This window comes from Oncorhynchus keta, chromosome 2 (assembly GCF_023373465.1).
Source record: "Oncorhynchus keta strain PuntledgeMale-10-30-2019 chromosome 2, Oket_V2, whole genome shotgun sequence".
NCBI classification, from domain to species: domain Eukaryota; kingdom Metazoa; phylum Chordata; class Actinopteri; order Salmoniformes; family Salmonidae; genus Oncorhynchus; species Oncorhynchus keta.
In genome coordinates this window covers 15,053,504-15,080,561 of record NC_068422.1, presented here as the reverse complement: position 1 = coordinate 15,080,561, position 27,058 = coordinate 15,053,504, and the positions used below count along the sequence as shown (strand labels likewise).

Sequence of the window (27,058 nt, the reverse complement as noted above, 5' to 3'; positions counted from 1 at the left end):
GTATTCATCCCCTTGGCGTTTTCCTATTTATTATTATTATTTTTTAAGTTACATTTTAAATATATATTTTTTTTAAATAAACCTTTAACTAGGCAAGTCAGTTAAGAACAAATTCTTATTTACAATGACCGCCTACCCCGGCCAAACCCTAACCCGGACATACACAAAATAGTCCCAATTGGTGAAGTGAAAAGGGTTATTTGTTTAAAAAAAAAATAAATCATAATTAAAAAAAAAAGTGGTGGGTGCACATGTATTCACCCCCTTTGCTATGAAGCCCATAATAAGATCTGGTGCAAACAATTACCTTCAGAAGTCACATTATTAGTTAAATAAAGTCCACCTGTGTGCAATCTAAGTGTCACATGATCTCTAAATATACACACCTGTTCTGACAGGGCCCCAGAGTCTGCAACACAACTAAGCAAGCGACACCATGAAGACCAAGGAGCTCTCCAAACAGGTCAGGGACAAAGTTGTAGAGTACAGATCAGGGTTGGGTTATAAAAAATATCAGAAACTTTTAAACATCCCACGGAGCACCATTAAATCCATTATTAAAACATGGAAAGAATATGGCACCACAATAAACCTGCCAAGAGATGGCCGCCCACCAAAACTCACGGACCAGACAAGGAAGGCATTAATCAGAGACACCAAAGAGACCAAAGATGATGCAATGTCTCATTATTTGTTTAATAAAAAAAAAAATATATGACTTAGTTTTTTGTATATATATATATATATTTAAAAAAAAAAATTACAAATATTATGTTCATCTGTTACTGTCACCATCTTTTCATTTTTGTTTTGAATGTTCTTAATTGGAAAATGCAAAAAAATAAAAAATGAAAATAAGAGACCAAAGACAACCCCGAAGGAGCTGCAAAGCGGAGATTGGAGTATCTGTCCATAGAACCACTAAGCCGTACACTCCACAGAGCTGGGCTTTACGGAAGAGAGAGAGTGGCCAGAAAAAAGCCATTGCTTAAAGAAAGAAATAAGCAAACACGTATGGTGTTCGCCAAAAGGCATGTGGGAGACTCCCCAAACATATGGAAGAAGGTACTCTAGTCAGATGAGACTACAATTGAGCTTTTTGGACATCAAGGAAAATGCTGTCTACCGCAAACCCAACACCTCTCGTCACCCAGAGAACACCATCCCCACAATGAAGCATGGTGGTGGCAGCATCATGCTGTGGGGCTGTTTTTCCATCGGCAAGGACTGGGAAACTGGTCAGAATTGAAGGAATGATGGATGGTGCTAAATACAGGGACATTCTTGAGGGAAACCTGTTTCAGTCTTCCAGAGATTTGAGACTGGGACGGGGGTTCACCTTCCAGCAGGACAATGACCCTAAGCTTACTGCTAAACCAACACTCAAGTGGTTTAAGGGGAAATATTTGAATGTCTTGGAATGGCCTAGACAAAGCCCATACCTCAATCCAGTTGAGAATCTGTGGTATGATTTAAAGATGGATGGATTCCGCTGGTATACAGAACACTTGAAGGAGTTGGAGCAGTTTTGCCTTGAAGAAGGGGCAAAACTCCCAGTGGCTAGATGTGCCAAGCTTAGAGACATACCCCAAGAGACTTACAGCTGTAACTGCTGCAAAAGGTGGCTCTACAAAGTATTGATTTTGGGGGGGGTAAATAGTTATGCAAACAAGTTCAGTTGGTCTTATTTCTTGTTTGTTTCACAATAAAAAAATATTTTCCATCTTCAAAGTGGTAGGCATGTTGTGTAAATCAAATGATACAAACACCCCAAAAAATACATTTTAATTCCAGGTTGTAAGGGCAACAAAATAGGAAAAATGCCAAGGGGTTGAATACTTTCACAAGCCACTGTAAAGGCAGACTTGTGATCAGAGTATTTCAAAACACAGGTTACACACACACTCCAAGTGATCCAGTGGGTGCAGTGGGCATGTGGAATGATGAGTGAAAAGGAAAACAAAATTATTACACACTTGACTATAAGAAGAACCCTGACCCCAGGTGTTGTTTGTTACCTTGTCGAAGGTCTCTCCTGTCTCCCACACAACAAACACCTTCTGCTCATCCGCAGCTGCCGTGCTCTGGGCTGGAAACTACAGGGAAAAAGAGAGACCAAACCGATGAAAATACATGAAGAGAAAGACAACTGATGAAACTGCAGGAGAGGGGACAGGAGTGAAATCCCTGCAGTGACCCTGAGTCTTATAGCACTGGGCTCTACAGACACGGGATACCTTATATTACAAGAAGCTACACTTTGGATTAAGTTATTCCCAATCTCAACAAAACAAAACAGGCGTGCTGTGTTGCCAACCTGATGGCGTGCTGTGTTGCCAACATGATGGCGTGCTGTGTTGCCAACCTGACTAAGTTACTCTTGATAAGAGCATCTGCTAAATGACCAACATGTAAATGTAACAGGATCTCTAATCCCAAGTACATTAAGCAAATCCATGATTCAACCCTCTCCGCTCCCAGAAAGCATTAACCTCTGCTGGGATAGGATAAAGTTGCCCCTCGAAAGCTGATCCAAAGTCAGTTTTGCATTCATCTGACTGACTATTGTTTAGTCCGTATTTGGGAAGTGGGATCTGATCCTAGATGTGTGTGTACAGGCAAATTCTACCCAGGGCTTAATGGTTAACTCCTCCTGGAACGGTAATAGGCTTTGTGCTCTCAGCCAATAATAGAAGCTATTTAACAGTGGACAGTTTCCTCCGTCCAACCCCTCCCCATCTCATTCCTCCTTCCAGGATCTAAATCCTACAACATCCCGAGGAGCGCAAGGGGGATAAGAACCTAAGCCAGGTTGAAAAAGGGGATTTGATACTCAGAGGGTGACTTGCTCCTTATCCACACAATAGGTAGCAGTGTCTCAGACCTGAATACAATAGGTAGCAGTGTCTCAGACCTGTATACAATAGGTAGCAGTGTCTCAGACCTGTATACAATAGGTAGCAGTGTCTCAGACCTGTATACAATAGGTAGCAGTGTCTCAGACCTGTAGTGCAGTGTCTCAGACCTGTATACAATAGCAGTGTCTCAGACCTAGCACTCAGACCTGTATACAATAGGTAGCAGTGTCTCAGACCTGTATACAATAGGTGTCTCAGACCTGTATACAATAGGTAGCAGTGTCTCAGACCTGTATACAATAGGTAGCAGTGTCTCAGACCTGTATACAATAGGTAGCACAGTGTCTCAGACCTGTATACAATAGGTAGCAGTGTCTCAGACCTGTATACAAGGTAGCAGTGTCTCAGACCTGTATACAATAGGTAGCAGTGTCTCAGACCTGTATACAATAGGTAGACCTGTATACAATAGTGTCTCAGACCTGTATACAATAGGTGTGTCTCAGACCTGTATACAATAGGTAGCAGTGTCTCAGACCTGTATACAATAGGTAGCACAGTGTCTCAGACCTGACCTGTATACAATAGGTAGCACAGTGTCTCAGACCTGTATACAATAGGTAGCAGTGTCTCAGACCTGAATACAATAGGTAGCACAGTGTCTCAGACCTGTATACAATAGGTAGCAGTGTCTCAGACCTGTATACAATAGGTAGCAGTGTCTCAGACCTGTATACAATAGGTAGCAGTGTCTCAGACCTGTATACAATAGGTAGCAGTGTCTCAGACCTGAATACAATAGGTAGCAGTGTCTCAGACCTGAATACAATAGGTAGCACAGTGTCTCAGACCTGTATATAATAGGTAGCAGTGTCTCAGACCTGTATACAATAGGTAGCAGTGTCTCAGACCTGTATACAATAGGTAGCAGTGTCTCAGACCTGAATACAATAGGTAGCACAGTGTCTCAGACCTGTATACAATAGGTAGCAGTGTCTCAGACCTGTATACAATAGGTAGCACAGTGTCTCAGACCTGTATACAATAGGTAGCACTCAGACCTGAATACAATAGGTAGCACAGTGTCTCAGACCTGAATACAATAGGTAGCACAGTGTCTCAGACCTGAATACAATAGGTAGCACAGTGTCTCAGACCTGTATACAATAGGTAGCACAGTGTCTCAGACCTGTATACAATAGGTAGCAGTGTCTCAGACCTGAATACAATAGGTAGCACAGTGTCTCAGACCTGTATACAATAGGTAGCAGTGTCTCAGACCTGTATACAATATGTAGCAGTGTCTCAGACCTGAATACAATAGGTAGCAGTGTCTCAGACCTGAATACAATAGGTAGCAGTGTCTCAGACCTGTATACAATAGGTAGCAGTGTCTCAGACCTGAATACAATAGGTAGCAGTGTCTCAGACCTGTATACAATAGGTAGCACAGTGTCTCAGACCTGAATACAATAGGTAGCAGTGTCTCAGACCTGAATACAATAGGTAGCAGTGTCTCAGACCTGTATACAATAGGTAGCAGTGTCTCAGACCTGTATACAATAGGTAGCAGTGTCTCAGACCTGTATACAATAGGTAGCAGTGTCTCAGACCTGAATACAATAGGTAGCAGTGTCTCAGACCTGTATACAATAGGTAGCACAGTGTCTCAGACCTGAATACAATAGGTAGCAGTGTCTCAGACCTGAATACAATAGGTAGCAGTGTCTCAGACCTGAATACAATAGGTAGCAGTGTCTCAGACCTGTATACAATAGGTAGCACAGTGTCTCAGACCTGTATACAATAGGTAGCACAGTGTCTCAGACCTGTATACAATAGGTAGCAGTGTCTCAGACCTGTATACAATAGGTAGCAGTGTCTCAGACCTGAATACAATAGGTAGCACAGTGTCTCAGACCTGAATACAATAGGTAGCAGTGTCTCAGACCTGTATACAATAGGTAGCAGTGTCTCAGACCTGTATACAATAGGTAGCAGTGTCTCAGACCTGTATACAATAGGTAGCAGTGTCTCAGACCTGTATACAATAGGTAGCAGTGTCATGGTATTAATGCTAACAATGTTCATTCAACTACTTCTCTGATGAGTACTATGCCATTAAGACAACCATGAGAGCAAAGTTTAAAGAACCACGCTTCATTAGGAAAATGTAGGCTTCACCTAAGGTACAGTGCAGTCTGGTGGGGTGTAATATAATTGAACAGTTAGATTCTACAATCACACAGCCATCAGGCTCTAATCAGAGAGCTGAACCTGATAAGGCCAACCCTCCATCGCCTCACTGCTCTCTCTCTACTTCCTACCTGCTACCCTCAGGAGTAAAGCCGGTGTGCTGCTACAGGGATAGATCACACACCAAAACCACAGTTTGTTGTTCTGTTTAGGAAAGGTGATGGCTGTACTCCTGAGGCAAGCAAGAGACCATCATTGAGGCAGAGAAGAGAACCCGGGCAGGCTGAGTTTAATCTGGCCGGGAGCCAAAAGCTGATCTCTTTAGTCCAAGGAGAGGCTCTTTATCTGTGGATATCTAGTGGAAGAATGGGCTGATCTTTAACTGAAATTCTCCAGTACCACAGGCGGTTGTCTGTTTTCCAGAGGAACTGACCCCAAACCCCCTATCATGCCAGTTTCAAAACCGAAAACCCAAGGGAGCCCTGGTGGGATGGTAGTCATGCAGCAGGGACAGGGTCTAATACTCACAGGCACCAGTATCTGTTTGCATTGGCTCATCAGTATAGTATCCTGTAGCAGGCGGTCTGAGATGGAGTGGAACAGGCTGTGTCCGGGAGGCAGGGAGGCCAGGTGGAGGTTGAACAGCCTCTTGACTTCGCTCAGCGTCAGCACGTGCTGCTTCCTGAACGTGTTCCACACAAAGTCCCTCAGCTCAGGGGACGGTGATGGAGTGGGGGTCCCGCCATGCCCGTTATGAGGGTTCAAGGCGGGGCAGGTAGCAGAGGATGAGGGGTAACCGTTAACCAAACCATTAGGGTGCACGGATGAGCACGAGTCCATGGGTTCGTCTTCACTGACAGGTTCTTCTTTGACCCGAACCCCAGTTCCGCCACTCGCCCCGGCTCCACCCTGTCGACGAGCGCTCAGGTCCTTCTCAAGAGAGGCCTGGTTATGCCGTGCACGTTCATGGGCAGCCTTCAGCCGCTGCTCGCCACTCACGTGCACAGTTTCTGTTAAGGACAGAGAAACAGTTTTTAGCTAGAGACAATTATAAAACACATTATGCCAGAAAGACGCTGCTATAAGCAAACACACCTGTTTCTAGGTCCTTTTTGGATACCAGGTCCTCCTTAGAGAAGGTGAAGACCTTCTCCAATCTGCAAACAAAACATGAAACATAAAATCAACCGTCTCTGTCCATGTTACCTTACCAAGGCAAACAGTGAGTGATAATGTGTGTGTGTTTGCGTATGTCATGTCTTACTTGCTCTGTATCCCCATCCACAGCATGTGCTGCCGCTGGGCCACGTCAGGGTGCTTCTTGATGAAGGAACCGTCGCTTGGCAACAGGAACTCCCAGCCACGGTTGATACGAGGCACCGCCATATGTTCCAGGAAGTCCTTCACGTCCTCCGGGGGGAGCTGGAAATAACAGGGAGGACAAAAAGCTAGCAACAACCTCTGGAGCAGAGGAGGCTGGTGGGAGGAGCTATAGGAAGTCAGTCTCATTGTAATGGTGGAGTGGAATAAATTGAACAAAGTCAAACATGTGGTTTCCATTTGATTGATACCGTTCCATATCAATTCAAGGGCTTTATTGGCATGGGAAACATGTGTTAACATTGCCAAAGCAAGTGAGGTAGTCAACATACAAAGTGAATATATAAGGTGAAAAACAACAAAAATGAACAGTAAACATTACACATACAGTAGTTTCAAAACAGTAAAGACATTACAAATGTCATATTATATATATATATATATATATATATATACACACAATGTACAAATAGTTAAAGGACACAAGATAAAATAAGCATAAATATGGGTTGTATTTACAATGGTGTTTGTTCTTCACTGGTTGCCCTTTTCTCGATCAAATAATAATAATAATAATAATAATAATAAATGCCATTTAGCTGACGCTTTTATCCAAAGCGACTTACAGTCATGTGTGCATACATTCTACGTATGGGTGGTCCCGGGAATCGAACCCACTACCCTGGCGTTACAAGCGCCATGCTCTACCAACTGAGCCACAGAAGGACCACCATCAAATCAAATTTTATTTGTCACATACACATGGTTAGCAGATGTTAAATGCGAGTGTAGCGAAATGCTTGTGCTTCTAGTTCCGACAATGCAGTGATAACCAACAAGTAATCTAACTAACAATTCCAAAACTACTGTCTTATACACAGTGTAAGGGGATAAGGAACATGTACATAAGGATATATGAATGAGTGATGGTACAGAGCAGCATACAGTAGATGGTATCGAGTACAGTATATACATATGAGATGAGTGTGTAGACAAAGTAAACAAAGTGGCATAGTTAAAGTGGCTAGTGATACATGTGTTACATAAGGATGCAGTCGATGATGTAGAGTACAGTATATACATATGCATATGAGATGAATAATGTAGGGTAAGTAACATTATATAAGGTAGCATTGTTTAAAGTGGCTAGTGATATATTTACATAATTCCCATCAATTCCCATTATTAAAATGGCTGGAGTTGGGTCAGTGTCAATGACAGTGTGTTGGCAGCAGCCACTCAATGTTAGTGGTGGCTGTTTAACAGTCTGATGGCCTTGAGATAGAAGCTGTTTTTCAGTCTCTCGGTCCCAGCTTTGATGCACCTGTACTGACCTCGCCTTCTGGATGATAGCGGGGTGAACAGGCAGTGGTTCGGGTGGTTGATGTCCTTGATGATCTTTATGGCCTTCCTGTAACAACGGGTGGTGTAGGTGTCCTGGAGGGCAGGTAGTTTGCCCCGGTGATGCGTTGTGCAGTCCTCACTACCCTCTGGAGAGCCTTACGGTTGAGGGCGGAGCAGTTGCCGTACCAGGCGGTGATACAGCCCGCCAGGATGCTCTCGATTGTGCATCTGTAGAAGTTTGTGAGTGCTTTTGGTGACAAGCCGAATTTCTTCAGCCTCCTGAGGTTGAATAGGCGCTGCTGCGCCTTCTTCACGACGCTGTCAGTGTGAGTGGACCAATTCAGTTTGTCTGTGATGTGTATGCCGAGGAACTTAAAACTAGCTACCCTCTCCACTACTGTTCCATCGATGTGGATAGGGGGTGTTCCCTCTGCTGTTTCCTGAAGTCCACAATCATCTCCTTAGTTTTGTTGACGTTGAGTGTGAGGTTATTTTCCTGACACCACACTCCGAGGGCCCTCACCTCCTCCCTGTAGGCCGTCTCGTCGTTGTTGGTAATCAAGCCTACCACTGTTGTGTCGTCCGCAAACTTGATGATTGAGTTGGAGCGTGCGTGGCCACGCAGTCGTGGGTGAACAGGGAGTACAGGAGAGGGCTCAGAACGCACCCTTGTGGGGCCCCGTGTTGAGGATCAGCGGGGAGGAGATGTTGTTGCCTACCCTCACCACCTGGGGGCGGCCCGTCAGGAAGTCCAGTACCCAGTTGCACAGGGCGGGGTCGAGACCCAGGGTCTCGAGCTTGATGACGAGCTTGGAGGGTACTATGGTGTTGAATGCCGAGCTGTAGTCGATGAACAGCATTCTCACATAGGTATTCCTCTTGTCCAGGTGGGTTAGGGCAGTGTGCAGTGTGGTTGAGATTGCATCGTCTGTGGACCTATTTGGGCGGTAAGCAAATTGGAGTGGGTCTAGGGTGTCAGGTAGGGTGGAGGTGATATGGTCCTTGACTAGTCTCTCAAAGCACTTCATGATGACGGAAGTGAGTGCTACGGGGCGGTAGTCGTTTAGCTCAGTTACCTTAGCTTTCTTGGGAACAGGAACAATGGTGGCCCTCTTGAAGCATGTGGGAACAGCAGACTGGTATAGGGATTGATTGAATATGTCCGTAAACACACCGGCCAGCTGGTCTGCGCATGCTCTGAGGGCGCGGCTGGGGATGCCGTCTGGGCCTGCAGCCTTGCGAGGGTTAACACGTTTAAATGTCTTACTCACCTCGGCTGCAGTGAAGGAGAGACCGCATGTTTCCGTTGCAGGCCGTGTCAGTGGCACTGTATTGTCCTCAAAGCGGGCAAAAAGTTATTTAGTCTGCCTGGGAGCAAGACATCCTGGTCCGTGACTGGGCTGGATTTCATCTTGTAGTCCGTGATTGACTGTAGACCCTGCCACATGCCTCTTGTGTCTGAGCCATTGAATTGAGATTCCACTTTGTCTCTGTACTGACGCTTAGCTTGTTTAATAGCCTTGCGGAGGGAATAGCTGCACTGTTTGTATTCAGTCATGTTGCCAGACACCTTGCCCTGATTAAAAGCAGTGGTTCGCGCTTTCAGTTTCACGCGAATGCTGCCATCAATCCACGGTTTCTGGTTAGGGAATGTTTTTATCGTTGCTATGGGAACGACATCTTCGACGCACGTTCTAATGAACTCGCACACCGAATCAGCGTATTCGTCAATATTCCCATCTGACGCAATACGAAACATGTCCCAGTCCACGTGATGGAAGCAGTCTTGGAGTGTAGAGTCAGCTTGGTCTGACCAGCGTTGGACAGACCTCAGCGTGGGAGCCTCTTGTTTTAATTTCTGCCTGTAGGCAGGGATCAGCAAAATGGAGTCGTGGTCAGCTTTTCCGAAAGGGGGGCGGGGCAGGGCCTTATATGCGTCGCGGAAGTTAGAGTAACAATGATCCAAGGTTTTACCACCCCTGGTTGCGCAATCGATATGCTGATAAAATTTAGGGAGTCTTGTTTTCAGATTGGCTTTGTTAAAATCCCCAGCTACAATGAATGCAGCCTCCGGATAAATGTTTTCCAGTTTGCAAAGAGTTAAATAAAGTTCGTTCAGAGCCATCGATGTGTCTGCTTGGGGGGGATATATACGGCTGTGATTATAATCGAAGAGAATTCTCTTGGAAGATAATGCGGTCTACATTTGATTGTGAGGAATTCTAAATCAGGTGAACAGAAGGATTTGAGTTCCTGTATGTTTCCTTCATCACACCATGTCCCGTTAGTCATGAGGCATACGCCCCCGCCACTCTTCTTACCAGAGAGATGTTTGTTTCTGTCCGCGCGATGCGTGGAGAAACCCGTTGGCTGCACCGCCCTGGATAGCGTCTTCCCAGTAAGCCATGTTTCCGTAAAGCAGAGAACGTTGCAGTGTCTGATGTCCCTCTGGAATGCCACCCTTGCTCGGATTTCATCAACCTTGTTGTCGAGAGACTGGACATTGGCAAGAAGAATACTGGGAAGTGGTGCGCGATGTGCCCTTTTTCGGAGTCTGACCAGAACACCGCCGCGTTTCCCTCTTTTTCGTAGTCGTTTCCTTGGGTCGCTGCAAGCGATCCATTCCGTTGTCCTGTTTGTAAGGCAGAACACAGGATCCGCGTCGCGCAAAACATATTCTTGGTCGTACTGATGGTGAGTTGACGCTGATCTTATATTCAGTAGTTCTTCTCGACTGTATGTAATGAAACCTAAGATGACCTGGGGTACTGATGTAAGAAATAACACGTAAAAAAACAAAAAACTGCATAGTTTCCTAGGAACGCGAAGCGAGGCGGCCATCTCAGTCGGCGCCGGAAGTAGTCCAACAGGTCACAAATCTTGCTGCTGTGATGGCACACTGTGGAATTTCACCCAGTAGATATGAGAGTTTTTCAAAATTGGAATTGTTTTCGAATTCTTTGTGGATCTGTGTGATCTGGGGGAAATATGTATCTCTAATATGGTCATACATTGGGCAGGAGGTTAGGAAGTGCAGCTCAGTTTCCACCTCATTTTGTGGGCAGTGAGCACATAGCCTGTCTTCTCTTGAGAGCCATGTCTGCCTACGGCGGCCTTTCTCAATAGCAAGGCTATGCTCACTGAGTCTGTACATAGTCAAAGCTTTCCTTAATTTTGGGTCAGTCACAGTGGTCAGGTATTCTGCCGCTGTGTACTCTCTGTGTAGGGCCAAATAGCATTCTAGTTTGCTCTGTTTTTTGTTAATTCTTTCCAATGTGTTAAGTAATTATCTTTTTGTTTTCACATGATTTGATTGGGTCTAATTGTGCTGTTGTCCTGGGGCTCTGTAGGGTGTGTTTGTGTTTGTGAACAGAGCCCCAGGACCAGCTTGCTTAGGGACTCTTCTCCAGGTTCATCTCTCTGTAGGTGATGGCTTTGTTATGGAAGGTTTGTGAATCGCTTCCTTTTAGGTGGTTGTAGAATTTAATGGCTCTTTTCTGGATTTTGATAATTAGTGGGTATCGGCCTAATTCTGCTCTGCATGCATTATTTGGTGTTTTACGTTGTACACGGAGGATATTTTTGCAGAATTCTGCGTGCAGAGTCTCAATTTGGTGTTTGTCCCATTTTCTGAAGTCTTGGTTGGTGACCGGACCCCAGACCTCACAACCATAAAGGGCAATGGGCTCTATGACTAATTCAAGTATTTTTAGCCAAATCCTAATTGGTATGTTGAAATGTATGTTTCTTTTGATGGCATAGAATGCCCTTCTTGCCTTGTCGCTCAGATTGTTCGCAGCTTTGTGGAAGTTACCTGTGGCGCTGATGTTTAGGCCAAGGTATGTATAGTTTTTTGTGTGCTCTAGGGCAACAGTGTCTAGGTGGAATTTGTATTTGTGGTCCTTTTTTGGAACACCATTATTTTGGTCTTACTGAGATTTACTGTCAGGGCCCAGGTCTGACAGAATCTGTGCATAAGATCTAGGTGCTGCTGTAGGCCCTCCTTGGTTGGTGACAGAAGCACCAGATCATCAGCAAACAGCAGACATTTGACTTCGGATTCTAGCAGGGGGAGGCCGGGTGCTGCAGACTTTTCTAGTGCCCGCGCCAATTCGTTGATATATATGTTGAAGAGGGTGGGGCTTAAGCTGCATCCCTGTCTAACCCCACAACCCTGTGTGAAGAAATGTGTGTGTTTTTTGCCCATTTTAACCGCACACTTGTTGTTTGTGTACATGGATTTTATAATGTCATATGTTTTACCCCCAACACCACTTTCCATCAGTTTGTATAGCAGACCCTCATGCCAGATTGAGTCGAAGGCTTTTTTGAAATCAACAACGCATGAGAAGACTTTGCCTTTGTTTTGGTTTGTTTGGTTGTCAATTAGGGTGTGCAGGGTGAATACATGGTCTGTTGTACGGTAATTTGGTAAAAAGCCAATTTGACATTTGCTCAGTACATTGTTTTCATTGAGGAAATGTAAGAGTCTGCTGTTAATAATAATGCAGAGGATTTTCCCAAGGTTACTGTTGACACATATTCCACGGTAGTTATTGGGGTCAAATTTGTCTCCACTTTTGTGGATTGGGGTGATCAGTCCTTGATTCCAAATATTGGGGAAGATGCCAGAGCTAAGTATGATGTTAAAGAGTTTTAGTATAGCCAATTGGAATTTGTTGTCTGTATATTTGATCATTTCATTGAGGATACCATCGACACCACAGGCCTTTTTGGGTTGGAGGGTTTTTATTTTGTCCTGTAACTCATTCAATGTAATTGGAGAATCCAGTGGGTTTTGGTAGTCTTTAATAGTTGATTCTAAGATCTGTATTTGATCATGTATATGTTTTTGCTCTTTATTCTTTGTTATAGAACCAAAAAGATTGGAGAAGTGGTTTACCCATACATCTCCATTTTGGATAGTTAATTCTTCGTGTTGTTGTTTGTTTAGTGTTTTCCAACTTTCCCAGAAGTGGTTAGAGTCTATGGATTCTTCAATTGCATTGAGCTGATTTCTGACATATAATATAATATAATAATATAATAATATAATATATAATATAATAATAATAATAATATATGCCATTTAGCTGACGCTTTTATCCAAAGCGACTTACAGTCATGTGTGCATACATTCTACGTATGGGTGGTCCCGGGAATCGAACCCACTACCCTGGCGTTACAAGCGCCATGCTCTACCAACTGAGCCACAGAAGGACCACCTGCTGCAGGAGTTGTGACCCGTTTTTGTTGGTTATGTTGTCATAGTTGTGCCTAGGGGGGCATATGTGGGAGGGGATGCTGTCACCTCCAGGCAGATGTTTGTCCCCCTGTGTGTTGAGGGTGTCAGGTTCTTGTCCGGTTCTGGCATTTAGGTCGCCACAGACTAGTACATGTCCCTGGGCCTGGAAATGATTGATTTCGCCCTCCAGGATGGAGAAGCTGTCTTCATTAAAATATGGGGATTCTAGTGGGGGGATATAGGTAGCACACAGGAGGACACTGTTAGGATCATTTCCTTTTGAATTTCTAGCCAAATGTAAAATGTTCCTGTTTTGATTAATTTAATGGAGTGAGTTAGGTCTGCTCTATACCAAATTAGCATACCCCCTGAGTCCCTTCCCTGTTTCACACCTGGTAGTTTGGTGGATGGGACTACCAGCTCTCTGTAACCTAGAGGGCAACGAGTGAGTCCATCTCCTCTATACCAGGTTTCTTGCAGGATGACAATGTCTGTATTAACGATTTCTTTGGTGAAGTCCGGGTTTCTGCTCTTTAGGCCAAAGGCAGATGACCTCAGGCCTTGGATATTCCAGGATAATATAGTGAAGGCTTTTTGTTCCATAGAGTGTCCAATGTTGTTGGTCGTGGTTTGGCCTCAGGCCAGTAAGTGTGAGCAGAGCCTGCTGAGCATCTGGTACATGCCATTGGCTTGGGTGAGTGTGAGAGTGGGGGTTGGGACTGTTTGCCCGCTCACTACCTGGGCGTATGTGTGGCTTCCATGTTGAGGCCCTCTTTGCGGGGGTGGGGTGCATGGGGTGGGCAGGAGTGGCATAGGTCTGATCTGAGGGGGCCTAAATGGGGTGTGGGCATGGTTGACGTGGGGGGTGTTGATTGGTTGGGGTGGGGGTGTGGATGTGTCTGGGTGTACTGTGGTCTGGATGTAATTCCTCTTGGCGTGGGTCCTCTATGTGTAGGTCCAGGGGGGGTCCTGCAGATCTGGGAGGGTGTCTCGCTGGTCTGGGTGGGGAGTCTATTGATCTGTTGCTCCTGTGTGAAGTGTTGGGGATACGTTTGAGAGCGATGTCCTTTAGAGTCCTGGCAAAGGTGGGCACTGCTGCCTTGTAGAGGTGGACCTGGTCATAGAGGTTGTTCAAGTCCAGGGTGGAGTGGTGGGCCAGGAAAACGTTTGGTTTTGAGGCACAGTCACGGGAAATACTTGCGTTTACCCGCTGTATTGTGGCAGGGTGGAAGTCTTTTCATGGTAGCAGGGTGGAGATAACCACTTGTGCGTTGGGGAAAGTAGAAGAAGCTTTTTCAATCACTCCCTTCAGTGCTGTTGCCACCCTTTCCTGCTGTGCTCTCAGGTCGTTTGTGCCTGTGTGTATTATTATGTGGCTGGGTGAACCTAGTTGGTCCTCAGACAGAAGGTCGAGGGTGCACTGGGTGTTTGGACACCAGAGTTTAGACACACTGTGTTTGGGAAAAAGTTTTTTTTCTTCTATATATTTCCCATTTGAGTCCATAAGTAGTACAATCTGTGTCTTGTGTTTGTCCTCAGTGGGTGTGAGGGGGTTGTCAGAAGGGCTATCAGGGTGGCTGACAGGGGGGTGCTCAGAGGGGGTGAGAGCCGCTGGGCTTGTGGTTCTTCATTTGTCTGTTCTGCTGTGGTGCCGACTCTATGGTCAGGGTCTGGTGTGGACTGTTCTGCTGTGGTGTCGAAACTTTTGTCAGGTGCTGGGGTGGGCTGTTCTGCTGGCTTCTCTGTGGGGGTGGCCACCTCTCTAGTGGGTTGTTCTCTGTCACACGCCGTCCCCCTCAACCTCTCCTCCGTCCCCCTCACCCTCTCCTCCATCCCCCTCAACCAGCAGTCTGATCCTCTCCTCTAATGCTCTGTTCTTCTCCTGATTCTGCTCTTTCTCCTGTTGAAGTTGTCTCACCATAGTCCAGAGTGCAGATATGTCTCTGTCCACCTCCAGCTCTCCGGGTCTGGTTAAGGGGGTGTTGTTGTGCTGGACTGTTGTCTGGGTCTGTGCTGACTGAAGTGTAATCACCTGCTGTTCCAGCTCCACCTGTCTTACCTCCAGCTGGGTGAATTTGTCCTTCATTTCAATGAGGGAGTGGTAGTCTGTGCTGGGAGGTTGACTCTCCGCTGGGGGTTGCTCGTCTGTGGTGTTACATAATGAAGAGGTCTGGTTTGACCCGCTCGGGGTGGGGATATCTTTATCAAGGGAGAGCTTCTCCTGTTGGGCTAATTCTTTGATTAGGTGAAAGTCCAGCTGAAACTGTTTGGGGTTACTCTGTTCCATCACTGTTCCGGACTTATAGATATTTATATTACTTGACTCAGAGTCCTCGTTATCAAGTATTCTGAGTTTCCACCCCTCGTTAATCCCCGCTCTCGTAACAGAGGGGTAGTGTGCTAATATAGCAGTGCCATGCCAGGGGATGGTTTGTGTGGAAGATAAGGTTGCTGATGTTCCCATTTTTGTAATAGTCAGCAAAAAGTGTCTCTTGATTTTCCATAAGGAGCTTCATTTTGTAATCTTTTCTTGACTTCTCATTCTTTACATGCAAAGGGTACTGTATTTTAATTGCCTCTGAACAGCGGGAGGGAGCTTCTAAGGCCTCTCCATTTGGTTGGGGTAGACTGTGTGACTCTCCTGCCATTGTTGGGCTAATGGGCTTTGACACCTCTCACTTGACACGTCAGTGCTAGTTGAAGCTGTATCAAGCTTGGCAGAATTATGTTAGAATTCAGTCCTTATAAAGTAATGTTGTGTATTTTTCTTCTTGGCTTTTGGAAATAAGATATAGTTTCAGACTAAGCATTACTCACTCAGTTCCAGGTTGGATGGTGTTTTCAGGTTTCTGTTGTTTTCCAGAGAATTTGCTGTATAGAGTAAAAATCCTTGGTAGTTGTGAACCTTCCAGGTGATTCCGTAATTCCGTCCAAAATCAGGTTGTAGGTTTTAAGTTTTGATTTGAAGTAGGGGTTATGTTGTAGAGGGTAGAATCCAGTATGTGTTCCAGACAAAAAATCTAAGTTTATCTAACTCTTACTCTATCTTTTTTTAAAGAAAATGCAGAAAAATGCAGGAGCTGATCTGATCCTGACCTCTGTCTCTCTGTCTCTCCTTTCACTAATGTCCCATATCTCTGGGGGTAACTGTTAGTGAGGGGAGGAACAAATTTAAACTTGAGTGGGTTGAGTCACTGACGGGATCTTCCTGTCTGGGTTGGCGCCCCCCCTTGGGTTGTGCCGTGGCGGAGATCTTTGTGGGCTATACTCGGCCTTGTCTCAGGATGGTAAGTTGGTGGTTGAAAATACCCCTCTAGTGGTGTGGGGGCTGTGCTTTTGGCCCTGTCCGGGGGTTCGTCTCTCTCTCTCTCTCTCTGAGGACCTGAGCCCTAGGACGATGCCTCAGGACTACCTAGCATGAGGACTCCTTGCCGTCCCCAGTCCACCTGGCCGTGCTGCTGCTCCAGTTTCAACTGTTCTGCCTGTGGCTATGGAACTCTGACCTGTTCACCGGACGTGCTACCTGTCCCAGACCTGCTGTTTTCAACTCTCTAGAGACAGCAGGAGCGGTAGAGATACTCTCAATGGTCAGCTATGAAAAGCCAACTGACATTTACTCCTGAGGTGCTGACCTGTTGCACCCTCGACAACTACTGTGATTATTATTATCTGACCCTGCTGGTCATTTATGAACATTTGAACATCTTGGCCATGTTCTGTTATAATCTCCACCCGGCACAGCCAGAAGAGGACTGGCCACTCCTCATAGCCTGGTTCCTCTCTAGGTTTCTTCCTAGGTTCTGGCCTTTCTAGGGAGTTATTCCTAGCCACTGTCCTTCTACACATGCATTGCTTGCTGTTTGGGGTTTTAGGCTGGGTTTCTGTACAGCACTTTGAGATATTAGCTGATGTACGAAGGGCTTTATAAATACATTTGATTGATTGACTTATAGGAACACTTGTGAAGTGTGTTACACCATATACTTTAAATAGAGCGGTATTTGATTTGGGTATCTTTGGCCAGGTGTGAGACACGGCAGGTGGCTTTAGTAGAACCCCTGGTGCAGTGAACTGTTTAAAACAGTTGATGATTACCTTGATGATGGCTGCAATCTCCTTCCTCATCACCGAGCGATCCTGAGTGAATCTCCACATCTAAGAGAAACAAGAACATAAAACACACACACACACACACACACACACACACACACACAAAACATTTTTATTCCTGTTTAAATTTCACCATGAAGTCTTGAAATTTGAACCTCTTGTCAATGAACATGCACAATTGTACTGTGGACCTGCTCGGAGATATGGTAAGGGTATAAACAGTGTGACTCACCACAAAGTCTCTTCCTCGACACAGCACCTCAGCAGGCACACCACTGTGGGGACTACAGCTGTTCTTAGGATACAGCACGTCACTGAAGGAACAAAAGAGTGTTCAACTGCTGTCAGGGACATGACCTGAAATATTTCTGGGACAATAGTTCATCTTTTTTTTTCTTTTTTTAAGTATCCAAGCATAATCTTTGTTCATGAAATCACACATTTATATCTTGAATAATTAATCCAGAAGGAAGACTTTTTTGGATCTATTTAATCTGGATCTGTGAACCTGGTCCACCACAATCCTGCTCGTCTCACCTTTTGACCACCCAGTTGCCCTGCACCAGTAGCGCCACCTGCTGGATGCAGCGCAGCACTGCAGTGGAGTCTGTCCCAGGGGTCAGCAAACCCATCAGGTTGGCAAACGGCATCACCTTAACTAGAGGGGAAGAGAGAAATTATGGAAAGAATAAGATGGAGGACATGGGCTCGTAAGCAACAAATTCACAGTTAAGTCTACACCACTTGCATTCGGCACATGTAACAAATACATTTGATTTGAAAACATTTCCCTTGGGGAAAATAAAGATTTATTGGAGCAAAAGTAACAAGGTTAGTGTACCGTTCTTCATCAGGGTCTTGATCTGGTCACCGAGCGGCAGCGTCCGGAGCTGGGCCATGGACAGCATGTTACTGGGACCTACGGGCCTCACACTGACACACACACACCAAGGACTCATCAGTTTCATACCTGAAATGTTACAACATGGCTTAATACATTACACACCATGCAAGTTTGACTTACATCTTCTCCTCTGCGACAGGAGGCATGAGCATTGCCAGGTACTCCCTGAGGGAGAAAAGAGGGAGAGGGATGAATAAAGGGATCGGGAGAAAAGAGGGAGAGTGATGAATAAAGGGATCGGGAGAAAAGAGGGAGAGTGATGAATAAAGGGATCGGGAGAAAAGAGGGAGAGTGATGAATAAAGGGATCGGGAGAAAAGAGGGAGAGTGATGAATAAAGGGATCGGGAGAAAAGAGGGAGAGGGATGAATAAAGGGATCGGGAGAAAAGAGGGAGAGGGATGAATAAAGGGATCGGGAGAAAAGAGAGAGAGGGATGAATAAAGGGATCGGGAGAAAAGAGAGAGAGGGATGAATAAAGGGATCGGGAGAAAAGAGAGAGAGGATGAATAAAGGGATCGGGAGAAAAGAGAGAGAGGATGAATAAAGGGATCGGGAGAAAAGAGAGAGAGGGATGAATAAAGGGATCGGGAGAAAAGAGGGAGAGGGATGAATAAAGGGATCGGGAGAAAAGAGAGAGAGGGATGAATAAAGGGATCGGGAGAAAAGAGAGAGAGGGATGAATAAAGGGATCGGGAGAAAAGAGAGAGAGGGATGAATAAAGGGATCGGGAGAAAAGAGAGAGAGGGATGAATAAAGGGATCGGGAGAAAAGAGAGAGAGGGATGAATAAAGGGATCGGGAGAAAAGAGAGAGAGGGATGAATAAAGGGATCGGGAGAAAAGAGAGAGAGGGATGAATAAAGGGATCGGGAGAAAAGAGAGAGAGGGATGAATAAAGGGATCGGGAGAAAAGAGAGAGAGGGATGAATAAAGGGATCGGGAGAAAAGAGAGAGGGGATGAATAAAGGGATCGGGAGAAAAGAGAGAGAGGGATGAATAAAGGGATCGGGAGAAAAGAGAGAGGGATGAATAAAGGGATCGGGAGAAAAGAGAGAGGGATGAATAAAGGGATCGGGAGAAAAGAGAGAGGGATGAATAAAGGGATCGGGAGAAAAGAGAGAGGGATGAATAAAGGGATCGGGAGAAAAGAGAGAGGGATGAATAAAGGGATCGGGAGAAAAGAGAGAGGGATGAATAAAGGGATCGGGAGAAAAGAGAGGGATGAATAAAGGGATCGGGAGAAAAGAGAGAGGGATGAATAAAGGGATCGGGAGAAAAGAGAGAGGGATGAATAAAGGGATCGGGAGAAAAGAGAGAGGGATGAATAAAGGGATCGGGAGAAAAGAGAGAGGGATGAATAAAGGGATCGGGAGAAAAGAGAGAGGGATGAATAAAGGGATCGGGAGAAAAGAGAGAGGGATGAATAAAGGGATCGGGAGAAAAGAGAGAGGGATGAATAAAGGGATCGGGAGAAAAGAGAGAGGGATGAATAAAGGGATCGGGAGAAAAGAGGGAGGGATGAATAAAGGGATCGGGAGAAAAGAGGGAGGGATGAATAAAGGGATCGGGAGAAAAGAGGGAGGGATGAATAAAGGGATCGGGAGAAAAGAGGGAGGGATGAATAAAGGGATCGGGAGAAAAGAGGGAGGGATGAATAAAGGGATCGGGAGAAAAGAGGGAGGGATGAACAAAGGGATCGGGAGAAAAGAGGGAGGGATGAACAAAGGGATCGGGAGAAAAGAGAGAGGGATGAACAAAGGGATCGGGAGAAAAGAGAGGGATGAACAAAGGGATCGGGAGAAAAGAGAGAGGGATGAACAAAGGGATCGGGAGAAAAGAGAGAGGGATGAACAAAGGGATCGGGAGAAAAGAGAGAGGGATGAATAAAGGGATCCGGAGAAAAGAGAGGGATGAATAAAGGGGTCAGGAGAAAAGAGAGGGATGAATAAAGGGGTCAGGAGAAAAGAGAGGGATGAATAAAGGGGTCAGGAGAAAAGAGAGAGGGATGAATAAAGGAGTCAGGAGAAAAGAGAGAGGGATGAATAAAGGGGTCAGGAGAAAAGAGAGAGGGATGAATAAAGGGGTCAGGAGAAAAGAGAGAGGGATGAATGAAGGGATCAGGAGAAAAGAGAGAGGGGTGAATGAAGGGAGCGGGAGGGAAGAGAAAGAAGGATTGACACACAAAAGCAACTTTCAAATAGGGACACTACGTGTTAGTACTCACTTTGGAGTTTTCACCAGTTCTGTGTTCTCGGAACCTTCCATAGCCTGGCAGTACAGGTATAGCCTCTCGTGGTCCGAACGCCCGTCCTACACACACACACACACACACACACACACACACACACACACACACACACACACACACACACACACACACACACACACACACACTAGGTGTTAAGTTGAAATTGGCTGTGACTTGATGAACAGAGGTCACATAAAACAGTGTGTGAGAGCGCCCCCTTACATTGAGGCCGTGGTAGTGCAGGTGGACCCAGGATTCCTCTGCCTGTTTCTTCTGAAGGAAGTCATACGACTGGATACGCCTCTGACGAGCCTGCTCCGACTCAGGACGGGAAAACCTCACCTAGAGGAAAGAGACCGGTTTAATTTGACTATCCCAATACTGACAAAGAAAACAGAGCTCAACAATTGATTTAAGAGGGCCATTTTGTGTGAATTGTCATTGTGCGTGTTTCCTTACAGTAACGGCCTTGACATCTTCATCTGCCTCATCCTGAGAGGAGTCTCCCCCCTCGTTAGCGGCCTCCCGCTCTCTGTGTTTGCAGTCAGCCTTGTCCAGATAGGAGAAGCTGGGTCGCATCTGGAGGATGCCCTGCAGCGGCGTGATGTGGAGCTCACCTGATGACATCATCAAAACCCATCAGTGACATCACACCGAGTCAGACAAACATTTAGATATCAAGACTAACATGAACACACGCAGGAGAGCAATGTCAGTGCTTATGGATATGAATGTACAGAAACACAGATACCTTTCCTGAAGATGGCAGCAGCGTATCTGGAGGTGTTGGTCGTGGACTGGATGGATGTGAACGTCTGCTTGTCCATCATCTTCCTGCAAGGAGATTGATTAATGACCAGCATGTCACAGACACAGCATATGGCAGATGACATACACAAATGAAACTAACACAGAGTACTAAGAAATGAACCAACACAAAGTGTACAAAGTCATGGGTGGGCAGCATATGAGCCAATTCAATCTGACCTGCGGGAGATTTACATTTATATACATAGTATATGGGACTGATTTTAAGAAATTTTGCTTAATTCATTTGATTAATATTATGGTGTTTTTACTCCAAGAAAAATGAAAAACCCTCTGGGTTTCTGTTAGGATGGGAACATAAAATATGGTGATGTACATCGTGACGGTCGGGAGTAGGCTACAGTGCTGGGCTATTAAGCTAAATGATCCCCGTGTCATGCGGGCACGCGGTAGAGCGTGGTTCAATTCCCTGACGTTGAGGAGGGAGTAGGCTGTCCTTGTAAATAAGAATTTGTTCTTAACCGACTTGCTTAGTTAAATAAAGGTTACAATAACATTTATACACCATCATTTTAGTCTAACCAACACCCAAACGGAGATTCAGTCAAAATAAAAATCTCATTGATTTATCAAGACCCGTCCCCATGCTTGTCTCAGAGCAGCGTGAAACTGTGATAAAATAGTTGTAGGCTTTTGCTTCTAACTTCAATATGCTCTTTAAATAAATACGACACAACACTAGCGAGACTCATGTCGCCTACGGTAGGCCTACAGCATATTGAAAAATATGACGCGACTCTACACCAATAATTACATATTGAGGATTGGAGGATTCTAACCCATCCGCAAAGCATCAAAATACAGAGATGTGTTGGTAAAGGTATATTGTCCTGCTAATAGCCCATAACGGAATATTATAATACTGTACATGGTGTCCAGGTCAAGATAACCAAAACATGCATTTATTAAAGACTATCCAAAAGAATCTACATCTACATCATCATCATCATCTACAACTACTACATAGAACCTAACTTAGAAAAACATCTAGGCCAGTCTATTGTCCAGCTACCTGCTAGAACAGCAGGAACGTTTCTTTAGTCAGCACCATTATTAGTGCAACGCCCCTTATAGTGTTGCTCTGTGCTACCCAGTGTGGCAGGGTGGGGGTCCACCTCTCCTCCTCCGTTCCCCATGGGCTAAGTCTGTCTTCTGTGCCCGGCTCTGCAGCTCATCCTGTGCCCCCTGCCCTCATCCCTTTAACCTCACGCACTTTCCATGTATACAGCTGGAGAACTGCAAGGCAATCCCATTGTGCGCCACTCAGGAGCCATGACCAATATATATTGTCCTGCTAATAACAGGGTCAAAAATATATCTGTGAGAATATCCAAGGGGCTTTTATATAATTATAAATTAATAATAATGAATCGCTTTGTTTAAAAAAAAAAACACACATTTTGGAGGTGATTTTGTTTTCAAATAATGTAAAATGAGGGAGAAAAAGGCCAATCTTGAACATGGGGTGAGACATTGTTACTAATTTGTAAATAAAGCCAGTTTGTTATTTAGAATGATTCATTTCTGTTTTTAAAGGGAGAGAAACCAAAAACCTAGTCATCTCATGGGTCTCCCAGTCGAGGCCGGTATTTAACCAGCATCTGTAGCAACACAGCTTGCACTGCTATGCAGTGTCTTAGACCGTTGCACCACTCAGGTGCTGTATAACGTGACCGGTCGGGAGTGGTCTACAGTACCACAGTAAAAGCAAAATAATCCTAACAAAATCAAATAAAAACCTTAGTGTAACAAGTTTTAGTAAGTAATACTGAAGTTGTGCACAATTATCAGTTACTATTTAGGTTTATGTCGCCCATTCATTGTCAGTTAGAGACACAGTAGGACCCAAAAGCATATACAGTGCTCTAACTCTCCTTGTGCTGGTCTGGAGAAATAAAGTGGTGACGCAGGGTACCGTACTAAACCACAAATTACCCCTAAGTACCACAGCATAATCGCAAAACTTTCAGTGGAGCAACCACTGTATGTAGTGCACTCACACAGAGTAGGTGTTGGAGTCCTCTGAGGTGGTTCCGTCCACATTGAGGGCGATCTGCTCGCCTTTACTTCGACAGTAGTTAGGACTCAGAGTGTTGATGGCTATCTCCAACTCCACCTACACAAAGACACAAATGATAAACTGAGGATATTGTTTAATAATAGAACAGGCAAGGGAAGATGGATAATGTGGTTTGTCCTTCATACAGTACCAGTCAAAAGTTTGGACACACCTACTAATTCAAGGGTTTTTCTTTATTTAAAAAAATATATTTTCTACATTGTACAATAATAGTGAAGACATCAAAAACTATGAAACAACACATGGCATCATATAGTAACCAAAAAAGTGTTAAATCAAAATACATTTTTGATTTTAGATTCTTCAAAGTAGCCACCCTTTGCCTTGATGACAGCTTTACACACTCTTGGCATTCTCTCAACCAGCTTCACCTGGAATGCTTTTCCAACAGCCTTGAAGGAGTTCCCACATATGCTGAGCAATTGTTGGCTGCCTTTCCTTCACTCTGCGGTCGAACACATCTCAAACCATTTCAATTGGGTTGAGGTCAGGTGATTGTGGAGGTCATGTCATCTGATGCAGCACTCCATCACTCTCATTCTTGGTCAAATAGCCCTTACACAGCCTGGAGGTGTGTTGGGTCATTGTCCTGTTGAAAAACAAATTATAGTTCCACTAAGCAGAAACCAGATGGGATGGCATATCGCTGAAGAATGCTGTGGTAGCCATGCTGGTTAAGTGTGCATTGAATACTAAATAAATCACTGACAGTGTCACCAGCAAAGAACCATTACACCACCTCCACCATGCTTCCTGGTGGGAACCACACATGCGGAAATCATACGTTAACCTACTCTGCTTCTCACAAAGACACGGTGGTTGGAACCAAAAATCTCACATTTGGACTCATCAGACCAAAGGACAGATTTCCACCAGTCCAATGTCCATTGCTCATGTTTCTTGGCCCAAGAAAGTCTTCTTATCGGTGTCCTTTAGTTGTTTCTTTGCAGCACTTCGACCATGAAGGCTTGGTTCCAGCAGTCTCTGAACAGTTCATGTTGAGATGTGTCTGTTACTTGACCTCTGAAGCATTTATTTGGGCTGCAATTTCTGAGGCTGGTAACTCTAATGAACATATCCTTTGCAGCAGAGGCAACTCTGGGTCTTCCTTTGCTGTGGCGGTCCTCATGAGAGCCAGTTTCATCATAGCACTTGATGGTTTTTGAGATTGAACTTCAAGGAACTTTCAAAGTTCTTACATTTTACGCATTGACTGACCTTCATGTCTTAAAGTAATGATGAACTGTCGTTTCTCTTTGCTTATTTGGGGCGGCAGTTAGTCTAGTGGTTAGAGCGTTGGGAGTAACCGAAAGGTTGCTGGATCGAATCCCCGAGCTGACAAGGTAAAATTCTGTCGTTCTGGCCCTGAACAAGGCCCACTGTTCCCCGGTAGGCTGTCATTGTAAATAAGAATTTGTTCTTAACTGACTTGCCTAGTTAAATAAAAAGGATTAAACAATTATAATAATTTGAGCTGTTCTTGCCATAATATGGACTTGGGTCTTTTACCAACAACTGATTGGCTCAAACGTATTGGAAATTAACTTTTAACAAGGCACACCTGCTAATTGAAATGACTACCTCATGAAGAAGGGTGGCTACTTTGAATAATCTCATATAGAAAATACAATTAGATTTTTTTCAACACTTTTTTGGTAACTACATGACTCCATGTGTTATTTCATAATGTTGATGTCTTCACTTATTCTACAATGTAGAAAATAGTAACAAATTAAGAAAAACAACTGGAATGAGTAGGTGTGTCCAAATGAGATGGATATCCATATGAGATGAAAATATCTTAAACAAGGGAGCCCAGTCACACCTTCTGCTGCTTGGGCTTGATCTTGGCAGACAGATGAGTGATATCATCATAGGTCATAGAGGAAGGGCGTACTGGATACTATGAAGGAGAAAAAAAACAAGATCAATTAAGATAAGATAGCTGTACAAGATCTTAACCAGGAACATATCAAATCCATACAGCTTGTTGCAGAGTAGATGCAGAACCTACCTGGAACAGATAGAGCTTGTCCGCAAGGCTTTTAGCCAGGTATACATCAATCTAAAAGAGACAGAAAGAGAGGAATCTTGGGTTCATATTCTTTCCATCACTCATCTTTCTCGCCAAGATGATAAAACCTAGGTTTTAGAAGAAATAGACTGGTAAACAGGAGTGCTGGGGAAACTAGTCACTCACCTCTTGTATGACGGGGTCATCGTCCTCCCCGCTAGCCATGGTGAGGGGAAGGGGAGATGTCATAGAAGAGCAGCAGGAGACCTCCGGAGAGCCAACCTAGAATAACAGTGATGCTTAGTGACCGACAAACTAACAGGGGTAGATAAGTAGCAACGTAAATACAGTGTCACTACTCATTACTATGGCTGTGTTGAGCCAGGTTGTCCAATTCTGAGCAATTATTCACTATTTGGTCTTTTGACCAATCACATCAGCCTACGTACCGCACACACAGCTCATTTTTATAACTATGCTTGTGACCATTGTCTGATGTGAGTGTGTGACCGAGTGATGCTGCCAAAATATGGTGACGTAATAGGACAGTAGTAAATTTAACGTTAAAGGAATTGTTAATAGCTAACGTTGTGTGAGCCAGAAACAGTGACACTGGCTATCTAGCTAGCAGTCAATAGATCATTCAAAACTCTGACATTCCAGTACCATCGAGCTCGTTAGACAGACACATCACATCAGAAACATGGCTATTTTAGCCATTTAGCTTGCTAGCTAACACTTGTGCAATGATGTAACGTGTATAAGTTGTGGGCCGAAGCTGAAAAACTTGAAGTTGATCGAACCCCGTCAAGGGAGGAGCACATTTTTTGGTATATGACAGTAAAACATTCTTATGATGACTATACAATTTGTTTGCACCTTAAATTCTTGCACATTAAGTATATTTCAACACTGTCAGCTCTAGCAAATTTGCCAAACAGCTAAACTTGGAACCAATCAGAAATCCTGAACATACACCACGCGATGAAGGCAGCCAATGGGCTGCTTCAATCTAAAACATGAACAGTTTCTTCGGAAAACACAAGCTGCTGTCTGATGAAGAGGAACAGATATAGCTAGCTCCCAGACTGAAATAAGATAAATATCTGTTTGAGTGCACTTGAAATACGCAGCATGCAATACGAATTGTCTTGACCACTTAGCCAATTTATTGAAAGCTAGCAAAAGTCAGTTTGACTAGCCTAGCTGGCTACTGTAAATGTCAATGTGTTTCATTAGCCATCTGTCAATAAATTACATTTTTGAATCATGGTTGTGTTGGGACAAAGATCTGGGGAAGGGTACCAAAACAATGTCTGCAGCATTGAAGGCCCAGAAGAACACAGTGGCCTCCATTATTCTTATATGGAAGAAGTCTGGAACCACCAAGACTCCTAGAGACCTATGTGAGAATGCTGTTCATCGACTACAGCTCGGCATTCAACACCATAGTACCCTCCAAGCTCGTCATCAAGCTCGAGACCCTGGGTCTCGACCCCGCCCTGTGCAACTGGGTACTGGACTTCCTGACGGGCCGCCCCCAGGTGGTGAGGGTAGGCAACAACATCTCCTCCCCGCTGATCCTCAACACGGGGGCCCCACAAGGGTGCGTTCTGAGCCCTCTCCTGTACTCCCTGTTCACCTACGACTGCGTGGCCACGCACGCCTCCAACTCAATCATCAAGTTTGCGGACGACACAACAGTGGTAGGCTTGATTACCAACAACGACGAGACGGCCTACAGGGAGGAGGTGAGGGCCCTCGGAGTGTGGTGTCAGGAAAATAACCTCACACTCAACGTCAACAAAACTAAGGAGATGATTGTGGACTTCAGGAAACAGCAGAGGGAACACCCCCTATCCACATCGATGGAACAGTAGTGGAGAGGGTAGCTAGTTTTAAGTTCCTCGGC

The 27,058-nt window shown here is 44.8% G+C and overlaps 1 protein-coding gene and 1 long non-coding RNA gene across 4 annotated transcripts in view; both read right to left on the bottom strand.

Moving 5' to 3' along the window:
* The window catches only part of LOC118397135 (DNA-directed RNA polymerase III subunit RPC5-like), a 39,592-nt gene that overhangs the window by 1,844 nt on the left and 10,690 nt on the right, over positions 1-27,058 (bottom strand). Inside the window, exons 2-18 of the mRNA XM_035791626.2 lie at positions 25,333-25,428; positions 25,147-25,197; positions 24,958-25,035; positions 23,053-23,168; positions 20,976-21,058; positions 20,684-20,841; positions 20,447-20,566; positions 20,201-20,286; positions 18,098-18,142; positions 17,915-18,006; positions 17,611-17,731; positions 17,306-17,387; positions 17,059-17,118; positions 6,319-6,476; positions 6,150-6,211; positions 5,583-6,064; positions 2,019-2,096 (exon numbers count right to left, since the gene is read on the bottom strand). Of these exons, the coding sequence (XP_035647519.2) occupies positions 2,019-2,096; positions 5,583-6,064; positions 6,150-6,211; positions 6,319-6,476; positions 17,059-17,118; positions 17,306-17,387; positions 17,611-17,731; positions 17,915-18,006; positions 18,098-18,142; positions 20,201-20,286; positions 20,447-20,566; positions 20,684-20,841; positions 20,976-21,058; positions 23,053-23,168; positions 24,958-25,035; positions 25,147-25,197; positions 25,333-25,395 (1,935 nt within the window). The 5' untranslated portion in view covers positions 25,396-25,428. The remainder of the gene's footprint in view (positions 1-2,018; positions 2,097-5,582; positions 6,065-6,149; positions 6,212-6,318; positions 6,477-17,058; positions 17,119-17,305; positions 17,388-17,610; positions 17,732-17,914; positions 18,007-18,097; positions 18,143-20,200; positions 20,287-20,446; positions 20,567-20,683; positions 20,842-20,975; positions 21,059-23,052; positions 23,169-24,957; positions 25,036-25,146; positions 25,198-25,332; positions 25,429-27,058) is intronic.
* LOC127910005 (uncharacterized) lies at positions 2,105-4,920 on the bottom strand. 3 transcript variants are annotated; one of them, XR_008073479.1, is made up of 5 exons: positions 4,870-4,920; positions 3,984-4,593; positions 3,740-3,861; positions 3,466-3,647; positions 2,105-3,004 (listed from the first exon to the last, which is right to left on the bottom strand). It is a non-coding gene; the product is annotated as an uncharacterized LOC127910005 (long non-coding RNA). The 3 variants fall into 3 exon arrangements; XR_008073468.1 differs by having other exon boundaries at positions 4,840-4,890; XR_008073457.1 differs by lacking the exon at positions 4,870-4,920 and adding an exon at positions 4,810-4,860.